The 24,683-nt window shown below is 38.3% G+C and overlaps 1 protein-coding gene across 13 annotated transcripts in view; it reads left to right on the forward strand.

The window, feature by feature from the left end:
• LOC5569269 (complexin) overlaps window positions 1–24,683 on the forward strand; it is an 865,751-nt gene that overhangs the window by 639,850 nt on the left and 201,218 nt on the right. For 10 of the 13 annotated variants that reach the window (XM_021856799.1, XM_021856811.1, XM_021856763.1 and 7 more), the window contains one exon: window positions 5,481–5,492. The exons of the other annotated variants lie outside the window; for them this stretch is intronic. In XM_021856799.1, the coding sequence (XP_021712491.1) occupies window positions 5,481–5,492 (12 nt within the window). The remainder of the gene's footprint in view (window positions 1–5,480; window positions 5,493–24,683) is intronic. 13 annotated transcript variants of the gene reach the window in all.

Below are 24,683 nucleotides of genomic sequence, written 5' to 3' on the forward strand. Positions count from 1 at the left end.
CATCAATTGAGCACTGTGGACCAATTAAGAGGCTCATTTCAAAGATCTGGGACTGGTGCCGATGGACCAGGTGCATGCCGCGTTCGATTCTTTTGAGAAACTTAAAGCACAAAAAGGGGGTGGGGGTGGTCCCAGCTAATATGGCCTAAACCTTCTCAATAAACATTGCTTCAATTGAAATTTGTTTGGATAAGAATATCTTGTATTTTGATTTTTACCTCATTTATATAGTGTATTCGAACTTATTGAACACCCTGTAGAATTCAAACATCGGTAACAAGCATAATACGCCTAAAACTAAAAAAATCTCCTGAAAAAGGCACGTTTCCAGAGAATAAACGGTTTTTTTTATTGTTAAACTGTTAAAACTGCTTGTTATGCTGTATGATGTCAAAAACACGTTCAGTAGTTTACATTTGCTTACAAAACAATATTTTTTTATAAATAATTGAATTATGCATACAATCAAAGTTTACATATAAGCTTAGCACCAATGGATTGTCTAATACTGACTTTTTCAGTATAGTTTACACCTCAAAAACTGTGAACATTTCTGTGCAAATGCGATTTTGTAAGATAAAAAAAATGAAATTGTTACAAATTACTTTAAACATCTATAAACTAGAAAAATGGAATGTGTGTGATCAAAACGAGGCATTCAGCATCTTTGGTAGGAATTGCTATTTGAAACCGACCTGATCAGTTTATCATCGGATTACGGCACCATTTATTTGTATTGCTTGAATGATATACCTTAAATCTGGAAATGTTTTGGAATAAAGTGTCAGACTAATATAATTTGCTTTCGTATTCCTTTTTCTTAACTGATAAATTCCGCTATTTCAAAGAGTAAGTAATGGGAGCTGCACCTACAAACCTAAACGTATTTTCAAATTTTTCGTGGAAACTACTGTAATCATAAACTCTAGAGTCTAGGTTATGGCTTTCAGTCTGTTATGCTCAGAAACGGATTTTACGTTTTCATCCGACGTTTCGGACACTTTCTCGGGGAATTAACTGTGTTCCGTTTTCTCGTTAAATTGCCCACAGCATCGGCAGCATAAGTCAACATATAGAATTTTTCCGCTCTGGTAATTAACACGGGCGTAGAATCTGAAAAGCGATCCGGATAGCAGAACTTCGATATAGTTGCCAATTTGGCGCCACTTTAATTATTGTTGAGGATGAAAGAGGTAATCTCCGTTTTTAGGCATAATAGACTGAAAACCATATAACGTATTTTCAAAGTAACTCCGTTTTACGGCATGAATTTATTTGCACCCATCCTTGAAAATAAAAATGGTTAACAAATACCTCGAACCCCTCCCGTGTTCAACGCCCTGATTGCAGCCCTTGTTCGGAAAAAAATGCCTCTTCCGTTCCATTTTGCGTGGTGAAGTGACAGCTAAAAACATGAGGATGATGCATTTCCTTGGATTTCTTTTCCCACGTTTCGGCTTGTGTTTGCACTCACCACACACACCCACCACTCGATTTGAGAAGGGGAGGGCGCGTAAGGTGGGAGGGGTTGCCATTTCCTTTACCACCGAACACAAGTGAACTGAACTTGAGTGATCCGGCATGTGTCGCCGTTTTCCGCTGTCGCTGTGTTGGGGAAGTGAATAAAATACGTGTGACTATACGCGCCATAAAAGCTCGCAGAGGAGGGGTTCTCGAAATGGTGCTCTGTGTGAGAAACTTAAATTGCTTTCTTAAAAGTTGTATAAACTCAATTGTGAGGGTGGTCGTGCTGTGGCAATGGGAGCATTTAGGACTGGGTGGATTGAATAATGGAGAACAATTGAGGGTCTAATGCATCGGTCGGAAAGGCAATATCGCACGGAAGGGGAGATGTATGCATTATTGCTTATAGACGTTTGCACGTTTCTTTTGCTGAAGGGTGGCTTACCGTTTGAAATGAACCTTTCAGTAAAATGATTTTCGAATCGTTTTCGATATCCCAATCAAATATTCAAATTGGATTGTGAGTGACATTATACTTTCGATGAATTAAATAGGAGTCATTCTGTAGAAATTGATCATTTAGAAGTAAATACAGTAAAATGGGGTATGTTTGATAGTGCGGGTAGTTTTGACTGTGCGGATGATCTCGGAATTTCGGTGAATCAGTAACGGACATATTTGCTTGAGTACCAAAATGGCCTTCAATATGGCACCTCACTTTCTCCTTCACTTTCCGATCCCCTCTCCTACACTTCCCACAGTGCTATCGATATCGATCACACAAAATGTTCATTTGAAGTTACTAGCCTTATCGCAGAGGGGTAGTTTCTTAACACAAATTTTCACAATTTATCAGTTTTTGAACGCAAACACGTAATTATTGCTGTGATTTTTATTGTAAAATATCACTGAATCATTTCTTCTTCACGCACAGTGCTGTTGTTTGTTGGCTTTTTTGAGCCCGTTCCAAAACAAACTTTTGATTGTATTTATACTCACCACAGCAATTTAAAAATCTGATGCGATACTTGAAATACTTTGATTTTTCTCATTTATTGCTGATGGCAACTTTTTCCGTCCGTGAGAAGCGAGAGAAGAGAGGAGAAAACTGTCAAAATAGAGAAACAAAACACACATGGTGTGAGAAATGCTTACAATTTTGGTCAAAACGACTCAAAATATCAATTTGTAACTTTTTTATGGAAGCTCCCCTAGAGGTCATTTAAAACTATTATTTCCGCAAAAATAAAATTTCCCACAAAAAAATAATTATCAGAAAATTTCATATTGCTTGGTTATTTCAATAAAAAGTTACATTGATTTGAGTTTTGAAATGGGACTAAAAAGACCCAAGGTCCATACTAAGGTTGAAAATGGGGCCTGAAATTCAAGTACAGTCGACTCTTCACTTCAAGATGTTCTATTTCTCGGTATCTCTCCCAATGTCGATGATTTTTTCGGTCCCTTCGCTCTGCATACATTTTTTCTCTCTATATCTCGATGTCCTCCTTATCTCAATATCTCCAAATTTCGATGCATTCCTGTGGATTTTTGTTCCCAATTTTCTCTTCGTTTTCGATATGATCAAAGTCAAAGGTGACTAGACTAGATTCAAATGATTCAAAACAATTTTGGAACGCGAGTTGACATCTGCTTGTTTATTATTGTCCTGATGACGGAATGTTTTTCAATATAGTATTCATTAAACATTTGTTCCTTATCTCGATCTCTCCCTATTTCGATGGTCTCTTCAATATCAAGATGTGAAGAGGCGACTGTATATCAAAGGTATAAGCATGCTAACTTCAACGATGTGAATAATTTAATCGCGTCATTTTCAATAGTTTGGATTATGGACTTCTATTATATCAAGCAACTTACCTCATGAGCAACATCGCAAAACTTCCTCTACGATTTGAAAATATTCAGACCAATCAACAAATAAAATACATTACTGCGATACCTCGCAAATCTCTGACATGGCTGGACACTAAGCTTATCATGTGGCTCATAAATTTTCACGTATGTCACGATTGCTCCAGCTGAATATGTGTAATGCAAATTTCACCAAAGGACATCTGTCTGTGTCACCGTCAATCTTCACTAGCCGCGCACACACAATGTTTCATACATAACTAGTATTGCTTTCAGGCGAGTGACAACTTTAGAAGTACCACCGTATCGTCAACCGTTCTGCATGTCAGTTCGTCCCCAAACTATCACCCTCACGGCGACGTCGTCATTTCCGGTCTCATCTCCCTACCATGCAGTGGGAAAATTAATTACATTTCCTATTTCTTCCAACTTTCTAAAAACCGGTTTGTGTAATAACACACTGTTCCGCTAGATATCTCCCAAACGGACTCTGCTTCTGGCGTTGAAAGCTAAAATTGCATGCATTCGGGCGTGCAGGGTTTTTTTTATCACTCAGTTACCATAGATGGCAGCACTACGGTGGTGGTGGCAGCTGTCACCATCGGCGCTCGTTTACCGGTTGTCTCGTTGTCATCATGATGATTTGGAGTAAAAACTTCCTCGTCGTGTTTGCTGCAACATGGCCACCACGTCATTTGGGAGAAATTAAAAGCTACAGGTTTTTACATCGAAGGAAAAGAGTGACAGGGGGATCTTTGAACGACTTTGGTAGTTAAAATTTTAAAACAGGAAAACGGCGCGATGTGTGATAAGAGCACCTAGGAGTTTAATATCCAGACCAGCAACAAAGTACTGCCTTGTATTTCGTTTACGATAGAAAACAACGCTTATTTGCATGTTTACGATAATGTGCAAGGGAACATGTTGGGTAATCTGGTAAAAAATGAGTCGTTTGAATTTAATTAAGCGAACTGAGGACGTAACATCATTTTATGTGTGGGAAGCGAGAAACCGACTTTCTAGAAATATTTTCCTCATTATCGTATGTGTATAGTGTTGATCATCTCTTTTTATAATCTATGTTGTTTTTTTCAATAACAATTACTGTTCTTTGAATAAATGTCATATTTAAAACGCTCTAAAGGTAAGATATCTACAGTTTTTAATGGTTTTCTTGTTAACGCTTGTTCATTAAAGCTTGTCCTAGTTATTAAATGCACCGTTTGTTGAAAAAAAGTATAGAAGCCAAACAATTCACATTCGTCGAAACCACCATTGATTTAGATTAGTATTTACGGTTAAGTTAAAATAAAAATTCCAGCAACTGCTTTCATGTAGTTTCACTATCTATTTTTCAAATTCCATCTACTATCTTCAAAATTTCCCCAAAGTGTTTTGCCAATTTACATATGTTACACCAGACACGTAGATTCGATTAGTGAACACCAATACTGGAACATTAGCCCAAATGCAATTGCTTAAAAAGCCGCAGCTTTTACTATCACTAATACCACTATCACCACCACCACGTACGTCATATAATGCATCCATCAGTTACAATCACAGAGAAAAAACAATATAACCTCACTAGTTCCACTCTTAACCGTTTGTTGACAAACTTGAAGTTTCCATTTCTTTCTACCGAAAATGTCTACCGAAATACTAACGAATCTCTTTTCTTCTCTTCTCTTCCTCCTCTTCTTCTTTGATCCGATTTTCAATTTTGATTTTTCGTTTGATGTTGTGTCTTTCTTTTCCGATTCTCTTTAATTTGATACGTTCTGATTCTTCCCAACCAATTTGTGTTCTCAAACTCTTAACACTTTCTGACACACTCACACGTTTACACACTCACACACTAACACACAATCACCCTAATGACGGAACGCGGCCCGATTGGTCTATCCCGTTTGCGGCTGTTTTGTGATTTGTCGTTGTTGTCACCACCGTTTTGTGTGATTTGTCAACGTGTGATAACGTCGTGTTCAATACAAATCATTTGTCTCCCAATAACACACCAACACACTTTTCACACTATGTTAAATGGTACCTTCCCTCATTTTTCGTTCAATGTATCTATTTTTTTTTTTATGTTCGATTTGATTTTGTTTTCCGTTCTGGTAAACCTTTTCATTTTCTAGGAGCTGCCGGAGGTAAGTGCACTCGTGTTCCACGTTTCACAAGGTGTACGCTGTACTATGACTTGTGTGGTCGTAAACTTCTATCCTACTCTCCTGAATCTTATTCTCGACTCCCTATCAAAGTTGAATCTAATAACCTATGTAAATTCGTTGTTAATCTCTTGTCTTGTATGGAATGAGCGATCACCCTCTTTAGGTGTCTATTTACAGTTTATGATGATGACAGTCAATCTTTCCTAGGACGTGACAAATTACCGATGGAAACAGCAAGGAAATTACTCTAGAGTAACGTGGATAGTCATAATAGCCATAACTACATGGAAATATTTGAATAACACTGGATCGAAAATGGTCAAATTTATTGAATTACAGCTAATAAAACATGAAAGTGAAAAAGACAACTCTGTTAATTATACCCTGATATACCAATAGGATAACATCAGTTTACATCGTTAAATGCTAACTGTTGGCGCCTGTGGCAGAAAATACAGACACAACTTTTCGTACATGCCGTCGAGCGGCGACACTGATGTTTGTATTCCTCTCACTAATTGCGCTACGCTTGGTTTTCAAATTTCTCAAACATCTCACACAAGCGTATGGAAGAATGGTAGTCGAGAACTGTCAAAACCAAAATGACCAAAGTAATAAAAAATTAAAATACACTATTTTTTTATTGTGGTTAAGAGGTTAACAACAACTTCTCCATAGAAGGTTATTTTATAATATCAACAGTTTCAGAGCTAGAGTTTTTCAAAAACAAAACTGCATGAAAAAACTGAGAGGCTATCTTTGAAAGTAATTCTCGAGTCAAAATAAACGATTTATCTGTGGAAAACATTTATTCTACCATACTGAACATATGTGTAAAATTTAATCAATTCTGAAGACTATCAAAACACGATTTCCTATCATTTCGTCTCATTCCGGGTGGAATTTGTCATGTATCACAATTTATATCGCTATCCTAATTGACATCGCTAATCGACGATCCACGTCATCGAACCCTCCGAGGCCATAAAGAAAAACCACAGCTCTCGATTGCCAAAGCACGCATCGAAAGGCGATTAATGTTTATGACCATGTAAACTTCCCGCAAAATTCCATTACCCAACTCGATGGCCATATTTTTCCGATTGCCGCAACAGACGAAAAAAAAAACTTCGCTCACGCATTGCTTCGAGTTGCAATAATAGCCAAAGAATTGAGTTAAGCGTTCGGAACGTGCTCGGAATTTAACCACGCGATCCGACGGAAACCTCCTCCGGTGGCGAACAAATTCTTCATCTTCTCCATCGGGAGCAGAAATCTCACATCCATTTCGACGGAACACATCCGATCACGTTCCCAAAGTTTATACATGCGTGATTCAATGCTCGAGGTCCACTATGGGCAGTTTCCATAATGTCTGGGGGTCAAACAAATTGGTGATATAAATTTCATGTGTAATTTTCAAAAACAAGTTGTCTTTTGAATATGATTAATAATGAAAAATGATGAGTTTTGTCGCTAAGGCCACTTGTACAACTAACGTAGCGAAAGCTATCATACATTTTGAAACTAACGTAAATGAATGATATTTGCGTTATTCAATTATCCCTTGAAGTCATCTTTATCTTCTCAGTTAATAACTTTACCAAAAAACAACAATAGATCTTGTTCAAATATTCCAGGAATATCTTAAGGTGAAGATGAATCAAATCCAAAACTCAAATTTTCAAGATCACAAATCTGGAAAGCCGAACATCGGTTTGAGCTGAAAACTTAATCGATTGGTTACCACCAGCAAGTGATTAATCGATAAAGTTTCCAGCTGAAACGGATGTCTGGTTCTGCAGATTTGTGCTCTTGAAAATTTTAGGTTTGGCTTCCATTCATCGTAACCATAATAGAAGCATTAGCAATGAGAGAACCATCAAGAAAATCCTATCATAACAAGTAATTTCTTTCTGAATTTTAGACGCCTAATCGCCCATAGTGAGGTCCTTATTTCCCTCACGTACAGAGCTCTGTAAAATTTGCACTTCATCGATTCCGCCGTCTAACCTAATTTCGCGCGCACAATGATCGTCTTGTACCTGATGTGTGTAGCGTGTATATGTTAGGACCACGCGGCGAATGTAAATTGCATAAATTAAGAGACGTTTATTGCTAAATTACTGCTTCAAGCGGTGCATAAATTGTGAGTCTTGCGCTACCGTTTTACTTCGGGTGGAGTAGATTGGCTGACTATTTTGCAGTGATGCCAGATCTAAGGGAAATTATGTAGATCTACGGAATTAAAAATTAAAGAGATTTTTGTTATTTTTAAGTCATTCATATACTAAATAATAGTCAAATTGTCATTAACTCGTGAGCACCTTTTTAATTTTAACGCAAAGCTTGAATATCATTATTTGTGATTCTTCCAAAAACCGTAAATTAATTAAAAAAAAAACCTTTAAATTTCTTGGGAGAACTTTTAAGGAGTCCTCCGAGTCCTTGAAAAACAAAAGAAATGCTCAAGTTATAATTCCTGGGTCTCAGATATCGTAAACTGATCCATTTAAAAAGATTTCTTGTGCTTTTTCTGAGAATTATTCCTACAAATTTTCCAGGGTTTCCTTCACAATTTCCCCAAAATTTATTTCCAGAAATATTCTGAAAAGTCTCGGAAAATCCTCCAAGATTTTACACAAACAATCTACAAAATATTTCCTTAGTTGCTTTTAATATTTGCCCTGGAGCTGAGAATTTCAAATATATTTTCCCACTTTCGTTAAAAAATTCTTCCGTCGTTGCCAATTCCGTAGGATTCAAGTTAAAATGCTAGGAATAACTTCAGAAATTCATCAAGAGTTTTCTACGACAATTTCTCCAAAAACATTTTAAGAACTTGATTTAGAAATTCCTCAACAGATTTCTCGTCACAATTCTCTACCAAGAATTCTTGGTAATACAGATATTAATTGGAGACATTTCCCAATGAATTCTGTGCAACCTAATCTAAGGATTTTTTCTCCGCAGATTTAGAACATTTCAGTGATGCTTCCGTTGTTTTCAAATTACTCAGTACAACAAGTTTGGTCCCAAGCACCAAAATATCGCTTTTTGCTTAATTAAAGGTTGCCTAATTCATTGTTCTAAAAAAAAATATTATAGCACGCCAGGTTTTCGAAAATTGGTTACTTAAATGCATTATACACCGATTTCAGTCAACTTGTTTGCGAGTCAACCAGCTTGTATGCTGTTTTATGTACCAAATTTAGTACTATTTACCTGGGAGGGAGGCACAGATACTACACACAAAATATTAAACAAAGTTTTTCTTAATCCGCAAGATAGATCCAGTTTGCCAACGACAATCAAGTCAGACTTGATGAAAATCGCTAGTTTTCTTTTATTGTGTACCTTCGATCTTTCTGGACTAACATGGAAAAAGGGCCACAGTATTCTATGCATTCAATATTTATTTTTACTTTAAAATGTAAAAAAATGCGTATTTTAATACTTTGTATTCAATCATAATAAAATGTGTTATCGTGACTTTACTTTTGAATACTTTTGAACTGATTTTAGTTTGATTTTTGTCACCTTTGATGAAGTGCAAAAATATGTTTTGAGCATAAATATGTTTGCGCTTTTATCATGTTAGTCCAGTGCTCAAGATCTGAGCTCACAGTGACATTTTGTGGCAGCAGAATCTCGGCTCACTGTGACGTACATAAATTTCGTATCGGTTTCTCCCTCCCAGCTATTTACTACTCAGTTTAGATGTATACGAATTAACAATTCTGAAAGAACTTCCGATATTACAAAACTACTTATTATTTTTTGAAGAATCAACAAATTTAGTATAGAGAATTAAATAAAATGTTGAATCGATTATATCAATATTTAATAGAGATCTCGAACCCGACTTATTTTATTTCTTTAAACCCGGACCCGACCCGAACCCGAGACAATAATTGAAAAGCAAACCCGGACCCAACCCGAACCCGAAAAGTTTTCACTGTGTAAACCCGAACCCGACCCAAAACCCAATTTTTTTTTTGTAAGGAAACCCAGAATAAAACCCGAGTTGAAAAAATGGTATATCCATCGTTTCTGATGCATAGGGAAGCTTTTAGGTTGTTACTTTGTTCACAATTCTATCCAAACCCGACCTAAACCCGACTCAAACCCGACTTTTTGTAAGCCCGAACCCGACCCGTACCCGATAATTTTGTAACCTTCAAATCCAACCCGAACTCGAACTCGAAAAATTTCAAATTTTGAAACCCGAACCCGACCCGAACCCGTCGGGTTCGGGTACGGGTCGGATTTCGGGTTTGAAAACCCGAGACCCGACCATCTCTAATATTAAACCATGAAATTTCAACTAAAGCATGTCGCATATGAAAGTTATATAGTTTTTCTGCATCTGGAGTAGATAAAGTTTCAGAAAAAATCAAACATGCCTTGAATTTGATTCAAAATTAATATAATCAATACCACAATTTAGAAAATCTGAATAAGATAAAGCATCCGCGTATTTACTGGAGACACACTGCTCTTAAGGATACACGGAAATGTTAATTTTGTCCTCAGTATTATACTGCAGACTTTCCTCTAGGGTTTACTCTAGGCATTTGTCTACTAAGAACCTCTCCAAGCATGTTATGCATCCTAGCTTTTTTTCTTGGGAAACTCAAGAGAAATGTTTAAAAGTTCATTGTATAAAGAACACCTAAAGAGTTCATATCTCTCATTCAACTCATAGGGTGCAGCTTATTTTTCGAAAGCTCTCAAACCCAAAAATTCGTATGTTTTTCTGAATTCAAATAACATTAAAAGGGAAACCTCAGAGGTGGCGCAAGCGACTTGAAAGCTAATTTTTAAGTTATGAAATATGACCTTTAGTACAGCCTTCATGACTTTATAACCAATTTTGAATCTCTTAGCATCATAAAAACAAGTTTGTAGAATATCACATTTTCTCAAATTACTTCCATATTTTCTACATGAAATCGTTCTCCAGTCCAACAATGGGATAACACCGCTAATTTTCCCAGAAATTCTTTTACAGATTTCTTTAGTATTAATTAGAAAAATATTCATTCAGTAATACTTCCAAGAAATTGTACATAGGTTTATTCTGGTGTTTAAAAAAATGATTTTTTTTTTGTAGAAACCAAACAAGAATTCCTTGAAAAGCTCTTATGTTATTCTTTTCAGTATAACTTTGTGTCATTTTGATATCACTCCTTCACTAATTATCCTACAGATTGTCTCATGAATTGTTCCATTAGGAGTTTTTCCAAAAAGTTTACTATAAATTCAACCAGGGATTCCTCATACCTTTCTTCAAAAGAAATGTTGAGTTCTTTCGAACATTTCTCGATTATTTTTTGAAGGAAATACTCAATGGATTCTCCAATTTAATTGTTTATTTAGGGTTTAATACTATAAAATGTTACATAAGTTATTCCTGTAGTTCCTTCAATTCAATTCATCAATAGTTACTTCATCAGTATTTCAGGGTCTTTATTAAAATCTGCAGATTTTTAAAAGATTTCTTTCTTGTAGGAATTTGTCACATATTTGACCAGAATCAGTTATGTCTTAAGGATTTAGTTTAGAAACATCCACTGGATTTTTTTTCAGAAATTCTCCCCTGTTATTTTGGGAAAATTTACTAAACATCTCCTTGAAGCCGTTCTTTCAGAGATCCTGGATTCTTTGAGAACTTTTTTGAAACATTTTGGAATAATCCTGTTGGAAATTCTCAAAGGATGCTTGAGAAAAATCTCTCAAGGTATTTTTAGATAAATTTCTAGTTGCTATATTAATGAAACTCTGATGGAAATTAAAAAAAATCTCCGAAAGAACCTCAAGAGTTTCTCTCTAAATTCTATGGAAGAATGAGTTCCGAGAAAGATCATATTCTTGAGAAACGATCTTTGAATCCCTGGAGTATTTTCGGTGGGTATCTTTGGAAAAATAGAAAATGAATTCTTCAAGGTGTTCTAAACAAAAATCTGGGGAGAATTCGCAATTTGCGAAGGAATTGCTCAATGGACTCCTGAGGGAATCTATGTGTTATTAACTGAAGAAAACTTCAAGCAAACACTTAAATTTCAATCTCAGAAAACCATTAAATACATACAATTATCTTTGGCGTAACATAACTAGAAATACTCACAGATGTTTTTTAGAAATACCCTGTGATATTACTGGTTGGATTCTTCAAGTAATCTTTAATGGAACGTCGTCCCTGATTAGTTTTTTTTATCACATTTTTCAGGCATGAGGTCTCTAAGTTCATATTTTAAGATACTAAGCCGCTACTAGCCATTTGTCTTGATTAAATTTTAAGGGCCCCGAATTTGATTCCGCACTGGGCCCCAAAAATCCTAGCTACGCCACTGTGTTGCTCATCAGTGAAATTGTCCTAATACAGTAATCTTGACTACTGCAATTGTTGCAGGTATTCATTCTTATAATAATTCGTGTTAGTCAATAATACAGAATCGATGCTCTGACAATTTGGCATCGCTGCTGCTCTGGCGGATTCAAAATGTAAGACCATGGGCTGAAGTCGTCGTCAACGAGTTCGGTTCGGTGTGGTTTATGAATTTTCAATAGAGTCTCGTCAACCGCGGAGGAGATAAATGGCGGCAGGAACGTCATCAGTCAGTATGGCAGTGCTATAGACTTTGAGCCTAGACTATTTATGACGACGGCTGTTGTATCCTATGTTCGATGTGGGATCCATACTTCGAAAGGTTACTCACTCTCACTCATAAACACACTCACTCAAACCACTCTCGAATGCCACGATGATTCGGTTACAACTGGGAAATGTTCAACTAGAAGAAACATCTAGCTCAGCCAACCATCCTTGTATTCGGTGACGCATAGTAATTGATAAGGAAATTAATATAGTTTTGATTAATTGAATTGTGGTCGTGTGAGCTCGTACATGAACAACGACAGAACAGATCGATTGCCAGATGTGGTCATCTATTATCGTTGTAACTGGCTCCTCCGTCTGGGAGAATGGATCAATTATTCAAAATTAGAAATCGCCTGAAGTGATGGGAGGGTTGAATAGCTTTATTGTGATTCATGGCCTTTGGAAGACATAAAATATTTACTAGGGGTCTATGCATTTAAATATATCATCAAGTCTACTGCTTCTTTCTGGTGTTACAGGTCAACTTAGACAGAGGCTGCTTTTTACTAAGTGTTCTATGAACACTTTCAGAGCAGATAACTGAGAGTTGTTTTGGCATTTACATATCGTATAGTAATTTCGAAGATACTATACGCCCTGAAAAATTGAAGAAATTTTCAATCCGAAAAGATCCTGTACCGAGCCAAGCTTTTAGACTTCTTATGTGGTTTGTTCACCAATAAGAAGGTCATTTTCACTTTTGGTTCCAAGTTTGTCCAAAAACGTGAAAGGATTGCTTCTGGTATATTATTTAGATCACTTCTGTTAGAGCGAACTAAATAGTATTCTTGAGAAAGCCTTTTCCGACGAATGCCAGATTGGATTTTCTTTTTCATAATGATTACTTGGACTGGGGAAGAACCAAGTAAATCAAAAATTCCATTTTTGATCTTTTCAGGTCACTTGAGAGACCTTTCAAAACGACCTTGAACAAATGTTCAGTTTTGTCGTCTTAAGATAAAAAAAATATATTTCTTCTCTTCTAGATTCTAGGTGAAGATGAATCGAAGCCAAACTTCAAATATTTAAGAGCACAAATCTGGAGAACCGAACACCCGTTTGAGCTGAAAACTTAATCGATTGGTCACCACCTGCTAGTGACCAATCGATGAGGTTTTCAGCTTAAACGGATGTTTGGTTCTCCAGATTTGTGCTCTTGAAAATTAGAGGTTTGGCTTCGATTCATCTTCACCTTAAGAGTTACTAGAAAAAACGTGACAGTCTCCTTTCTTTGCGATTTGGAAAGAAACCTTTATTTCCCTGATGTAATTCAAGATCTCCTGCCTAAATCCTCCTAATTCGGAATACCTGACCACGATATGCGGCTATCTTTATTTCCTCACTTTCATAAAAGAGCCTGGGCTAGAGGTTGTTTAGATTTTATGTTCGAATAATTTGTCTGTTTGCGCTCACATTACGGACGGCATCATCGGTTGCTGTTTCGCACCAACCGAGCGGCGTGCATACGAAAGTTGATTCATTCAACTTTCGTATTGTTCATTTCCCGCCTATCCATCTGCGTTATCATCAGCCCAGCGTGATGCTTCTCTGCTTTGGCGGCAACATCCAAGCGCGCCAAACTACACAAAGCAGAACGCGCGAAAGTGATATTGTTTTCCGTACTGTGCACCTATAAAAGGTGCACCCGATTTGTATGTAGTATACAGTTTCTCTCGTTCCCCACCGAGTAGGCACGCTGCCTCTCGGTGGCAATAAAGTTTCAATTAGTTTGAAATCGAGTTTGTCCTTCATCGTCGTCGTTCCCGCTATCGTTCCACCACACAACGTAGGGCTCCATCTCCAATCAAACATTGGTGCCGTGACCAGGATTGGCCGCCACGGAGCGACCACGGACCGACCAAACCAAGGATTGATCGCATCGCCAGCGATCTCGAAGCGAAAGTGCGAGTGAAATCCCGACGGCGATCGAAGACAACGTAACCGTTCATCCTCCTACCGGACCGGCGAGTCCATCAGTGAAGCAGTGAAACCTCCTTCCAGACCGTTGTGTCCACCAAACAAGTCCATCTTACTTCCGGACCGGCGTGTACAAATTCGACCCAAGCAAATCACCCTTCCGGATCGGCGCATCCACTATTCAAGCTCCAAACAGGCAGTCTATCATCAACCCTCCGAACCGGCGTGTTCACATTCGGACTATGTGGCATCATGTCCGACGGCCCATCCATCCTTCCAAACGATCTTGTCAATCGGCAAAATTCCATTCACCTGCGTGTGGATCTTCCGGAGCTAGGCGCTTCATTTCCGACACGATCATCGGCAGTATCCGTTGGCGCTCAGGAATTCCGACCTTCCACTCGGCGTAGTCAGGTCACGCTTGTCGTCCGTCAAGCAGGAATCTCCCACTGGTCAACTACCAAAATACCAAACCGTGATTCCAACAGACGTTTCATCCATTCCATTGGTCGAATCAAACGGTCACCCTTTTCACCGGCGTTGTGAAACTTCCAAAGCTACTGCTTCATTCCGATTCGACCAACGGCAGCATCCACTGGCACACGGGAATTCTGGCCTTCCACTCGGCGCAGTCAGGCCAAGCTGCAATCCACGCAGCAAGAATCTCCCAACGACCAGCATCAGTACCACTCCAATCCAAAAACAACATCCCAATAGAATGAGGCATCAATAGATCGGAGCACCTAATAAATTATCATCTCCATTCAAACGGACTGCACCGACACGATAGACATCCAAATCCAATCCTACCTACGGCGCAGTCATCGATCGAGCAAGCGAAGCAATATTAGAAAACGAATTATCAATTTCGTTTTGAGGCGCCGGGATGTTTGCGCTCACATTACGGACGGCATCATCGGTTGCTGTTTCGCACCAACCGAGCGGCGTGCATACGAAAGTTGATTCATTCAACTTTCGTATTGTTCATTTCCCGCCTATCCATCTGCGTTATCATCAGCCCAGCGCGATGCTTCTCTGCTTTGGCGGCAACATCCAAGCGCGCCAAACTACACAAAGCAGAACGCGCGAAAGTGATATTGTTTTCCGTACTGTGCACCTATAAAAGGTGCACCCGATTTGTATGTAGTATACAGTTTCTCTCGTTCCCCACCGAGTAGGCACGCTGCCTCTCGGTGGCAATAAAGTTTCAATTAGTTTGAAATCGAGTTTGTCCTTCATCGTCGTCGTTCCCGCTATCGTTCCACCACACAACGTAGGGCTCCATCTCCAATCAAACATTGTCTAAAGCATCGAAATGATTGTTCATTTCGATGCAATTATCAATATCATCCACGTTTCAACCAAATGCCACGTTCAGTGCCAGTTTTAAAACCAATTTTTTTGAAAAGAAGTTGTGAATTCAGAGATTCTTTTGTTTTCTTTTCTTCGTGTTCGCACAGCACGAATGTACGATGCGCACTGACAGCATTTTCTGTGGAAATCACTGTATTGTGTATACTATTTTTAAAAGGTAATATTATATGTAACTGTTTCTTAACTATAATATGTAAATAAATTAGCTAAGTGATAAACCAAAACAATGATTGAAGTAATTTACAAATTATAAGTTATGTTTCTCCCATCTTTCAATAGCAACTCTTTGGTACGTTCCGCCTCACAAAGAAAACCAATCTGACCTAATCAGCAAAAACATACATTCCATTAATCTTGCATCTTCGTTCATCCTCCCTCAGTACTCTTTTGTCTCCACTGACTTTCTATTCCAAGACGTCTATTACGAGGACCGGCTTTCACTCCTGCTCGTGGGGCCCAAGTTCAAAAGGTTGAGATTGAGTGATAAATGGTATAACCGCCTTCTGTGTGTGCGTTCTCTGCCCTTACTTCCTCCTTCCATTGGTCACCCTTTCTAGCTGTGCGTGATTTGCACAAACTTTCACTTCCGCACACCAACACAACACCGGAAGCAGATAACATGGTTCGGCCTTGTAGATCTTGCGTAGTTTGTTGTTTGGTTCGATTTCAACTCTCCATGCCATCCATAATGGAGGAATGTTATGTAGATTGATACTGCTTGCCCTTCATCCAACTAGCCACCCACAAATGGCAGCCCAATGAATATGTATGGCTTTTCACACATCGCAAAACGTTCACTGCAGATGAGGATGATGTTTTCCGTAAGGCTAGCCAGCAAACGCAGATCTTGACCGGCTACAGATTTTGGACTACAAAGTAATATTCATGTAATCTAGTAAAACGTTTCTGGCGAGTGGGTGGAAGGCGATCCTTTGTTCCGATTGTTCTCCGATCAAATGAATCATTCATGTTGGATATCTCTAAAACAGTTGACCATCATCTTTGCATCAGTAACAGGATAGCCAGCAGTTGTCACATCACCGTATCCGAACCTTAGAAGTTCCAGAATTGGAAGGTGAATTGTGGCAGTCTAAATGCTAGTCACTTTGTCAAATGAAACGAGGAAATCTGGCAAAAGGACAATGTGACACTGTGCGTTTTCGTCGTTGTCGTTGGTATCTTTTGGGAACTGGGACTGAGTGGAGAACAGTAATCGGTGTATTGATGGATGGAATCCCATCGGCAAATTGATCCGAAAAGTGGTGAGGCAAATGGAATGTGTATGGCACAAAATAGGTAGCAGCAATTTATGGTCATGGCATCAAATTGGATGGGTTTTCGACTTGCTGGTCGTGATACTAGCTAATAAATTGTACTGTTTGTCTCTGATGAAGATGCGGCAGTCGAGAAGTAAATTGTAATGCTATATTTGTTGGAATAACCACCTTAAAAAGTTTGCAGATTGTTAGATATGCATTGAATGCTCACACGAAAGTAAAAGTAAATATAAATCGATGCCAAATCTGGAATTTTCGAAAGCACAAATATAAAATCGAACAAATTGAAGATTCGATTGAATTGTAACCACCAGCTTATTACCAATCAATAAAATAATCGTTTTTTTGGTTTTTAAGATTTGTGCTTTCGAAAATTTCAGATTTGAAGATACACTTCACCATAAAGTTCAAAAAGTTGGAAAATTAAGCTGTTATCAAGATTTTTTGCGCACCATACAATTATTTTTTTTTTTATTTTCATACAAAAATTCTTATTATGGGGGGAGGGGGGTTGGAAAATCCCAAAAAAATGCCTAACGTAATAAATGGACCTTCCCTATGATAATGGTACCGCTTCTCAGCACACCGGCTCTCCTGATAGCACCTTTGAGCGCTATGTTAAACACCAAGTTAGAAAGTGCGTCATCCTGTTTCAATCCAACTAAGGTTACGAGCGATGACGAAATCTCGTCCACCACCCGCACACATGATTTCGATCCATCAAGAGTTGCACGAATCAGTCTAATCAGCTTCGTCGGAAAGCCATGTTCGAACATAATTTGCCACAACTCGTTTCTCTTCACTGAATCGTACGCTTCTTTGAAATCTACAAACAGATGAAAGTTGTATGTTGTAAAAGCTGTACAGTCTGCAAGTTGTACTTCCGGAATTTATCTAGAATTTGACGCAGGGTAAACATTTGATCCGCCGTTAATCGGCCCACTCGAAAACCAGCTTGATATTCGCCGACAAAGGACTCCACATGATTTTGTACGCCGAATTAAGGAGTGCTCTCCCTCGGTAAATGGCCGGGAGCTCGTCCTTCCCAGCAGCCTTGTTGTTCTTCAGCCCATTGATAGCTCATCTAGCGTTGAAGGTTCTACAGCCTGTCCATCGTCATCGATTTGGATTCTGCTACTAGGTCCGTTTCCGTAATCTCCGTTCAACAGTGAGTCGAAGTATTCTTGCCACCTGGTGGCCACCATTGCTTCCTTCGCGGTAGTTGCACATGGCGGTAGTGGCACTATGTCTTACGATTATAAAGATCGAATGTACATCCTTTTTTTTCTCGTTGGAGTTCAGTATTGGGGCTATTTTTTTCATAATCGGAAAGTTCAAAAATATTCCATCGGTGAAATTTTTATTTTTTCCACTTTTAGGCTATTTTCCATACTAAAACTCATGAAAACCACGTGTTTCGACGCATTTCAGCACGCACGCAGTGTGAAAAAAAATGTCACCGATAGAATATTTTAAAACCTTCCGATTATGAAAATACAGACCAAATACTGATCTCTGGCAAGAAAAAATCCGATGTACATACGATTTTTATAATCGTCTGGCTCAGACATACCGTGCGGTGCTGTGTTTCTCCGCACACCATTGACAGAGTCTTAGAACCGTCGCATGTCGTTCTGTTCCATAACTTCTTGCGCCTGAGCAATTACTGCCTCTTCATGCTCCTTTTTCTTTCTGCGATGTATCCATGTTTCGGCTGCCCTTGCTTCCTTGTACCGCTCTTTGCTCTGACGGGTACCAGACACTAGCATACGGCTTCTAGCCAAGTTCATCTTGTTCGTCTTTCGTCTGCTCGTCGAGTTTTTGATGGTAGTCCGCTGCTACACCGTCGGCTGACAGGCGTTGGATATTGAAAAGCAACTATTGTCGATTTCTATAACTCGAAACGGTTGATAATCGCGGTCGAATTTTGCTTACAACGAAATAGGACCCCTGAAAGTTCTTATATCGATGACAATGGAAAAATGTCGGCCGTCTACCAGAACATGGTCGATTTGGTTGCAAAGTTCACCATTTGGGTGTTGCCATTATATCCTTGCGTGCAAAGTAGGTGCTACTGATGGCCATTCCTCTGGTGGCAGCAAAGTTCACTAAACGTAGACCTTTGTCATTGGTAACAGAGTGAAGGTTCTCCGTACCAATGAAAGGGCGGAAGAAGTTCTCTCTCCTGACCTGCGACTTTCAAATATTGAGAAGTCTCTGTCGAGGATTATTCTGAACAGAAATCGATATGGAAATGGCTATGGTTATTTCTTCAAAGATACTATCAGAAATTTCTCCAGGTTACTCTACTAATTATTCTGGATTTCCAGGATTACACCAGGACTTTTTTCATTGATTGTTTCTTAGAATTTTACTATAAAATCCTCCGGGGATTTATCCAAAAATTTCCCCAAGGGGTTTATTCAATGTTTCATTAAATGCTTCCATCAAGAATTCCACCAAAAAATCCTCCAAAGATTTATTTAGGAATTCCTCCAGCGAAACTTCAGGAATTTCTAAACATAGGGATTCTCGTCCTGCGATTCCGTCATGAATTCCTCTAGATATTCTCAAAAAGATTGCTCAATGAACCCCTCCCAAGAAAGTTATACAGGAATTACATCAAAAATTCCATCAGGAATTTCCACCAGGAATAGCTCCTATTTGATCTTCCAGTCATTCTTTTAGTGGTTTCCCCATGAATACCTCCAAAAAATCCTTCAGAGATTAATCCAAACATTCTTCCAGGGATTGTTTCAGGAAATCCTGCACGAATTCTACTAGAAATTCCTTCAAAAATTTCTACAGAAATATTATTCGACCTGAGATTTTTGAGGGAATTATTTCAATCTACCAGAAATTTGTCAAAGGATTACTGAAGGAATTTATCCATAAATGCCTTCTAGTATTTCTAGAAGAACTTTTTCCAAGGAATCCACCAGGAATTACTTAAGAGAATATCTTCAGAAAATTTCTCCAGTGATTTTTCCAAGCATCCACAATAAATTGTTTGTTTGGATTTTTCCAGAAATTTTCAAAAAAAAAATCTTCTAGGGACTCAACCTGAATAAAGTAAATATCAGTAGAAAAATCTTTTGAAAATTTGTAGATGCCATCCTAATGGAATACCTAGAGTAGATTGAGGGAGACTTTCTAGTTCATTTCGTTGCGGAATTCCTGGTTGATTCTTTTGCAAAAATATTGGTCGCTTTAAAAAAATCTTGTGAACTTGTGGATTTTTTTAATAATTTCTTGGAGGAATTTCTGATAACCTTGAAAAATTGTATTAGGGAATTCCTAGTGAAACCATTGAAGTTTTTTCTGGAGATCTTTTGGCGAAGCTCTGGTAGAAATTCTAGCGAAACTCTGGTAATATTCCCAGTGCTAACCCTGAAAGAACTTCAGGAAATTACTAAAAAAAACTCCTCTTTCGAAAATTTACTGGCGAAATAATTAGCGGAAATACTGGTAAAACTCTGAAGGAATTACTGATTGAATCTTTATAATAAATTATGGTCAAATCTCATAAGAAATTCGTTATGAGATCCTAGGAGATCATCTTGGCGGAACCATTGGAGAATTTTTTCCACAATTTTATGGGAGAACCTCTAGAGGATTTTTTGAATTCCCGGTGGAGTTTCTGAAAGAATTTTTAAATACCTATGAGAATTTCAACTGAAATCCTTAAAGGTTTTCCTGATGGAAATCATGGAGAATACCTGAGTGAATTCCAGATGCAATCCAAAGAGTATCCTCTGGTGGAATCCTTAGAGGAATCCCTGGAGAATTTTTAGTTGGAATCCTCAGAGAATTTTTAGGGGGATTGTTAGTTGGAATTCTTAGAGGAAATCATAGTGGAATTTTCAAAGGAATTCGTGGTGGAATTACTGATGAAATTCACAGAGGAACCCCTGAAGAAATTCTTATAAGAAATTTCTGATAAAATACCAGGAGGAATTGGCTTGTTTTGGGGTATACTGTTTTTGAACATATTCTGATTCTACGGTAAAACTGTACTAGATTCCAAAATTTCATAATTCTGTGCCCTGGAACTATTGTAAAAACACGGTTGAATATAGTGTGGGAATCGAGTTTTGATTACCCCTCGGTAAATTTTACTTCGAGATGAACCGTCATTATGTAAATTGAAATATCATTAAGTCTATCAATTGAAATCTTGTTTGATCATTTACTATATCAACATTAAGATATTAAAGCGAAATAGAATCATATTACACTTAGAAAAATGTGCTCTTTCGATAAAGCTAACGAAAACTGTGAATTTTTCATCATCAAACAACCAAATTTTAGACAACCTTTGAGGATCCTTGGAGATATAAATACCTTGAAGAATTTCGGAAGGCATCCCAGAAGGGCTACCTTGAAGAATTGCATGAGAAAAACCCCTGAAAGGAAAATTCTGGAAAAACACCTAATAAATTCCTGAAGGAATACGCAGTTAATAGCCTGATGGAACTCAGAATAACCCTAGAAGAATTCCTTAAGGAACCTTCAAAAGAACTCCTAATAGAATCCCTGGCATAGCCTCTGATGGAATCCCAAAAAGTGTTCATAATTGAGACCCAGGAGGATCCCTGCGTAGCTCCTAATGAAATCTATTGAAAGACTCCTTTTAAAATCCGCAGAGAAACTTCTGATGGAATTCCTATAAAAACTCTTGATAGAATTCCTATTGGTATTCCAGGTAGAATCTCTGAAGGAACTCTTTCCTACAGAAACTTTTGATAAAATCTCTGGAGGGATTCTATGTGGAATATCTTAAGGAACTTCTAATTAACTCTTTAAAGGAACTCATGATGAAATACCTAAAAGAAATCCTGATGTAATCCCCAAAAGAACTCCTGATGTAATCCTTAGTAGAACTTATGATATAATCCCTAAAGGATTTCCAGGTGGAGTCTCTGAAGAAATTTCTGATGTAATCTCTAGGGGAACTCCTGAAGAAATTTCTATAGGTATTCTTGATGAAATCCCTGAAGGAATTCCTAATAAGATTCCTGATGAAACTCCTGATTGAATCCCCGGAGAAACTCCTTATATATCCCTAGAAGAAATCCTGATGGAATTTCTCCAGAAACTCCTGATAAAATATCTGGAGGAGCTTCTATTATTATTATTATTAATATTATTATTATTATTATTATCTTTATTAAAGAGATTTGAAGCCCGAGTCTGGCTCTTCTGGAAGAATACCAGGTGGAATCTCTGAAGGAACTATTGATGGTATCCCTGGAGGAACTCCTGAAGAAATCGCCAAAAGAACTCTGATGGACAGAATTCCTCATGATATGCCTAGAAGAAATCCTGATAGAATTCCTCGAGGAACTCTTAATATAATCCATGGAGGAACTCCTGATGGAATCTCTGGAGGAGCATTTGGAAGACCAGGTCCAGGTGGAATCTCTGAAGGATCTTTTGATAGAAACCCTGGAAGAACTCCTTATGAAATCCCTAGAAGGACTCTGATGGAAGCCCTAAAGATACTCCTGATAGAATTTCTATAGAAACTCCTGATGGAATCGTTGGAAGAATTCGTAAAGATATTATGGAAGGAATTCCTGATGGAATCATTGGAGGAACTCGTGATAAAATCCCTAGAAGAATTCCTGATGAAATCACAAGAGGAACTCCTGATAGAATTCTTGGAGGAATTCCAGGTGTAATCTCTGAAGGAATACCTGGAGTCCCTGGAGAAACATCTCATAGAATTGCTGGATGGAATTCCTAGAGGAGTTTCTAGTTGAATCCCTGGAGGATCTCTTGATGGAATCCCTAGAGGAATTCCAGATTGAATCCCCAAAAGAACTTCTGATGGAATCTCTAGAAAAACATCTGATGAAATCCCCAGATGAACTCATGATGGAATACCTAGAGAAACTTCCAATGGCATCCTTAGAACAATTTCCGATGGAATTCCAAGAGGAACTTCCGAGGGAATCCATAAAGAAACTCCTAATGGAAACCCTGAACAAACTACTGATGTTATCCTTCGTGAATTCATAATTAAATCTGACTTCGATGTTCATGCAACATCCTTACAGACGGTACGATCAGTTCGTCAAACATTTGGCCCACCGTTTGATTTTGGTCGACCGATTCGACAACCGTCAAATTGATTTCACAAACTGTCAAATTGATTCGTCAAGCAGCATCACACACGATAAAACAAAGCGTCCACATGAGCATCAACCTGGGGCGGAGTCAATGTTGGTCAAACGGTCTGAGTGTCTGTGGGCTGCATCATGGATAGTTCATTCACAAGACTGTCGTGGGAAGCAGCAGATGGCAGCCGTTGAAAAACTGTCGTGAGGCGGTAGAGTAAGGTGGGGCAAAAGTTCGACCTTAGTGGTATAATCAAAGTTTCCAGGAAAACAATAGCAGTTAAAACAAACAAATACCATACAGTGAACCTTCAACATATTGGCTATAATTTTGCTGAACAAACTTGGGTCAAAATATTTACCCATTTTTATTTATAACAATTTCAAAACCCGTACCCCTGTTGGTCTGTGTTCAGACAGACTGAACCAAGTGTTTTTTAATGGATTCAAGAAAACGTCTCCCAGGCATTCGAAACATCAAAATATTAACTCAATTTGCTATAATAATGGAACTTATCTATTTGATTATGCATCTGTATAAAAATAGCATCGGAAAAATCAGAATTGATGGAGTCCTAACCGTATCTTCAGAGCGCCAAAATATCCTGTAGTCCGGTCTGTCTGAACACCGACCAGTTATGAATCAACGATAAGACGATTCCGAAAGAAACGCCGAAACCGTACACTGAGAACAGCGTTGCGGTTGAAAATACTATCAGAGGGTTAAAAATTAAATACACAACGCCACTTGATTTGTGCAGACTAAATTCGCATTTATTTAGAATATTTTGTGCATTCAATTTTACCATGGCACCATTTGTATAGTAAAAATTACTATATCATGGTTAAAAACTTGCAGCAGACCAGAATCGAACCGAGGATCTAGCGATTGTCAAGCGCGAACGCTAGCCGCTCGGCTATCGACGCGATTGGATTAAGAGGGAACAAAACGCAAATAAAAAGCGTTCATGATAGCTTAATCGTGGTTGGAATAGTAAATTTAAAAACACGTTCATGGTTCTCATTACTGCAACGCTTGTTTCAGTGTATACTTTCACTAACACACCATTCGTTTACTTCACAGATAAATTGCTTTTATAGTGTTCTGATCCATAATATGAGTCGGTTTGATCCGTAATAAGGACCCTCCTGTTCCACTGATCCACATCTGTGGGATGGACAACGTTTGAAATTTCTATCGAAATCGACACTTTTTCGTAAATAACCACGAGTTTTTGTATGTATTCTCGAAAACAACTATATTCGGCATTGCCAGGTGGGTAAAGGGGCATCCACAAATTACGTAACGCTCTAGGGGGAGGGGGGGAGTAGACTCAAGCGTTACAGCTCATACAAAAATTTTAAATTTTTCATACAAAAAGCGTTACGGAGGGGGGGGGGGTCCAAAATTTCCAATTTTAGCGTTACGTAATAAATGGACGTTGCCTAATTTTGTTTTGAACAAGGTCACCATGATGTGTAATCATATTTTATTCTAAATAATGACCCTTACCTAATCCATAACTATGGGGTGACTGTAAGCGGGGAAGAATTTTATCATTCGATGATCAATACTCAAATAGATTGCATTACCATTTCATGTGAACCATTATCACTAGGGAATTTCGAACGAAATCCATAACTGTTAACGCTTTTTTCGCTTATACCGCATCGAAGTTCACTCCTGACGTGTTTGTGGTGCCTGGGCGTCTCTCGCTGGCGCCATTCCATCAGTAAAGCGAAAATTGAATTTAATTAATTTGAAATGAGCCTATCGGTACTGTGCCTCTCGCCGGTACAAAATGCGTCCCGCGTG

This window comes from Aedes aegypti, chromosome 1, assembly GCF_002204515.2.
Source record: "Aedes aegypti strain LVP_AGWG chromosome 1, AaegL5.0 Primary Assembly, whole genome shotgun sequence".
In the NCBI taxonomy this organism is placed as follows: Eukaryota; Metazoa; Arthropoda; class Insecta; order Diptera; family Culicidae; genus Aedes; species Aedes aegypti.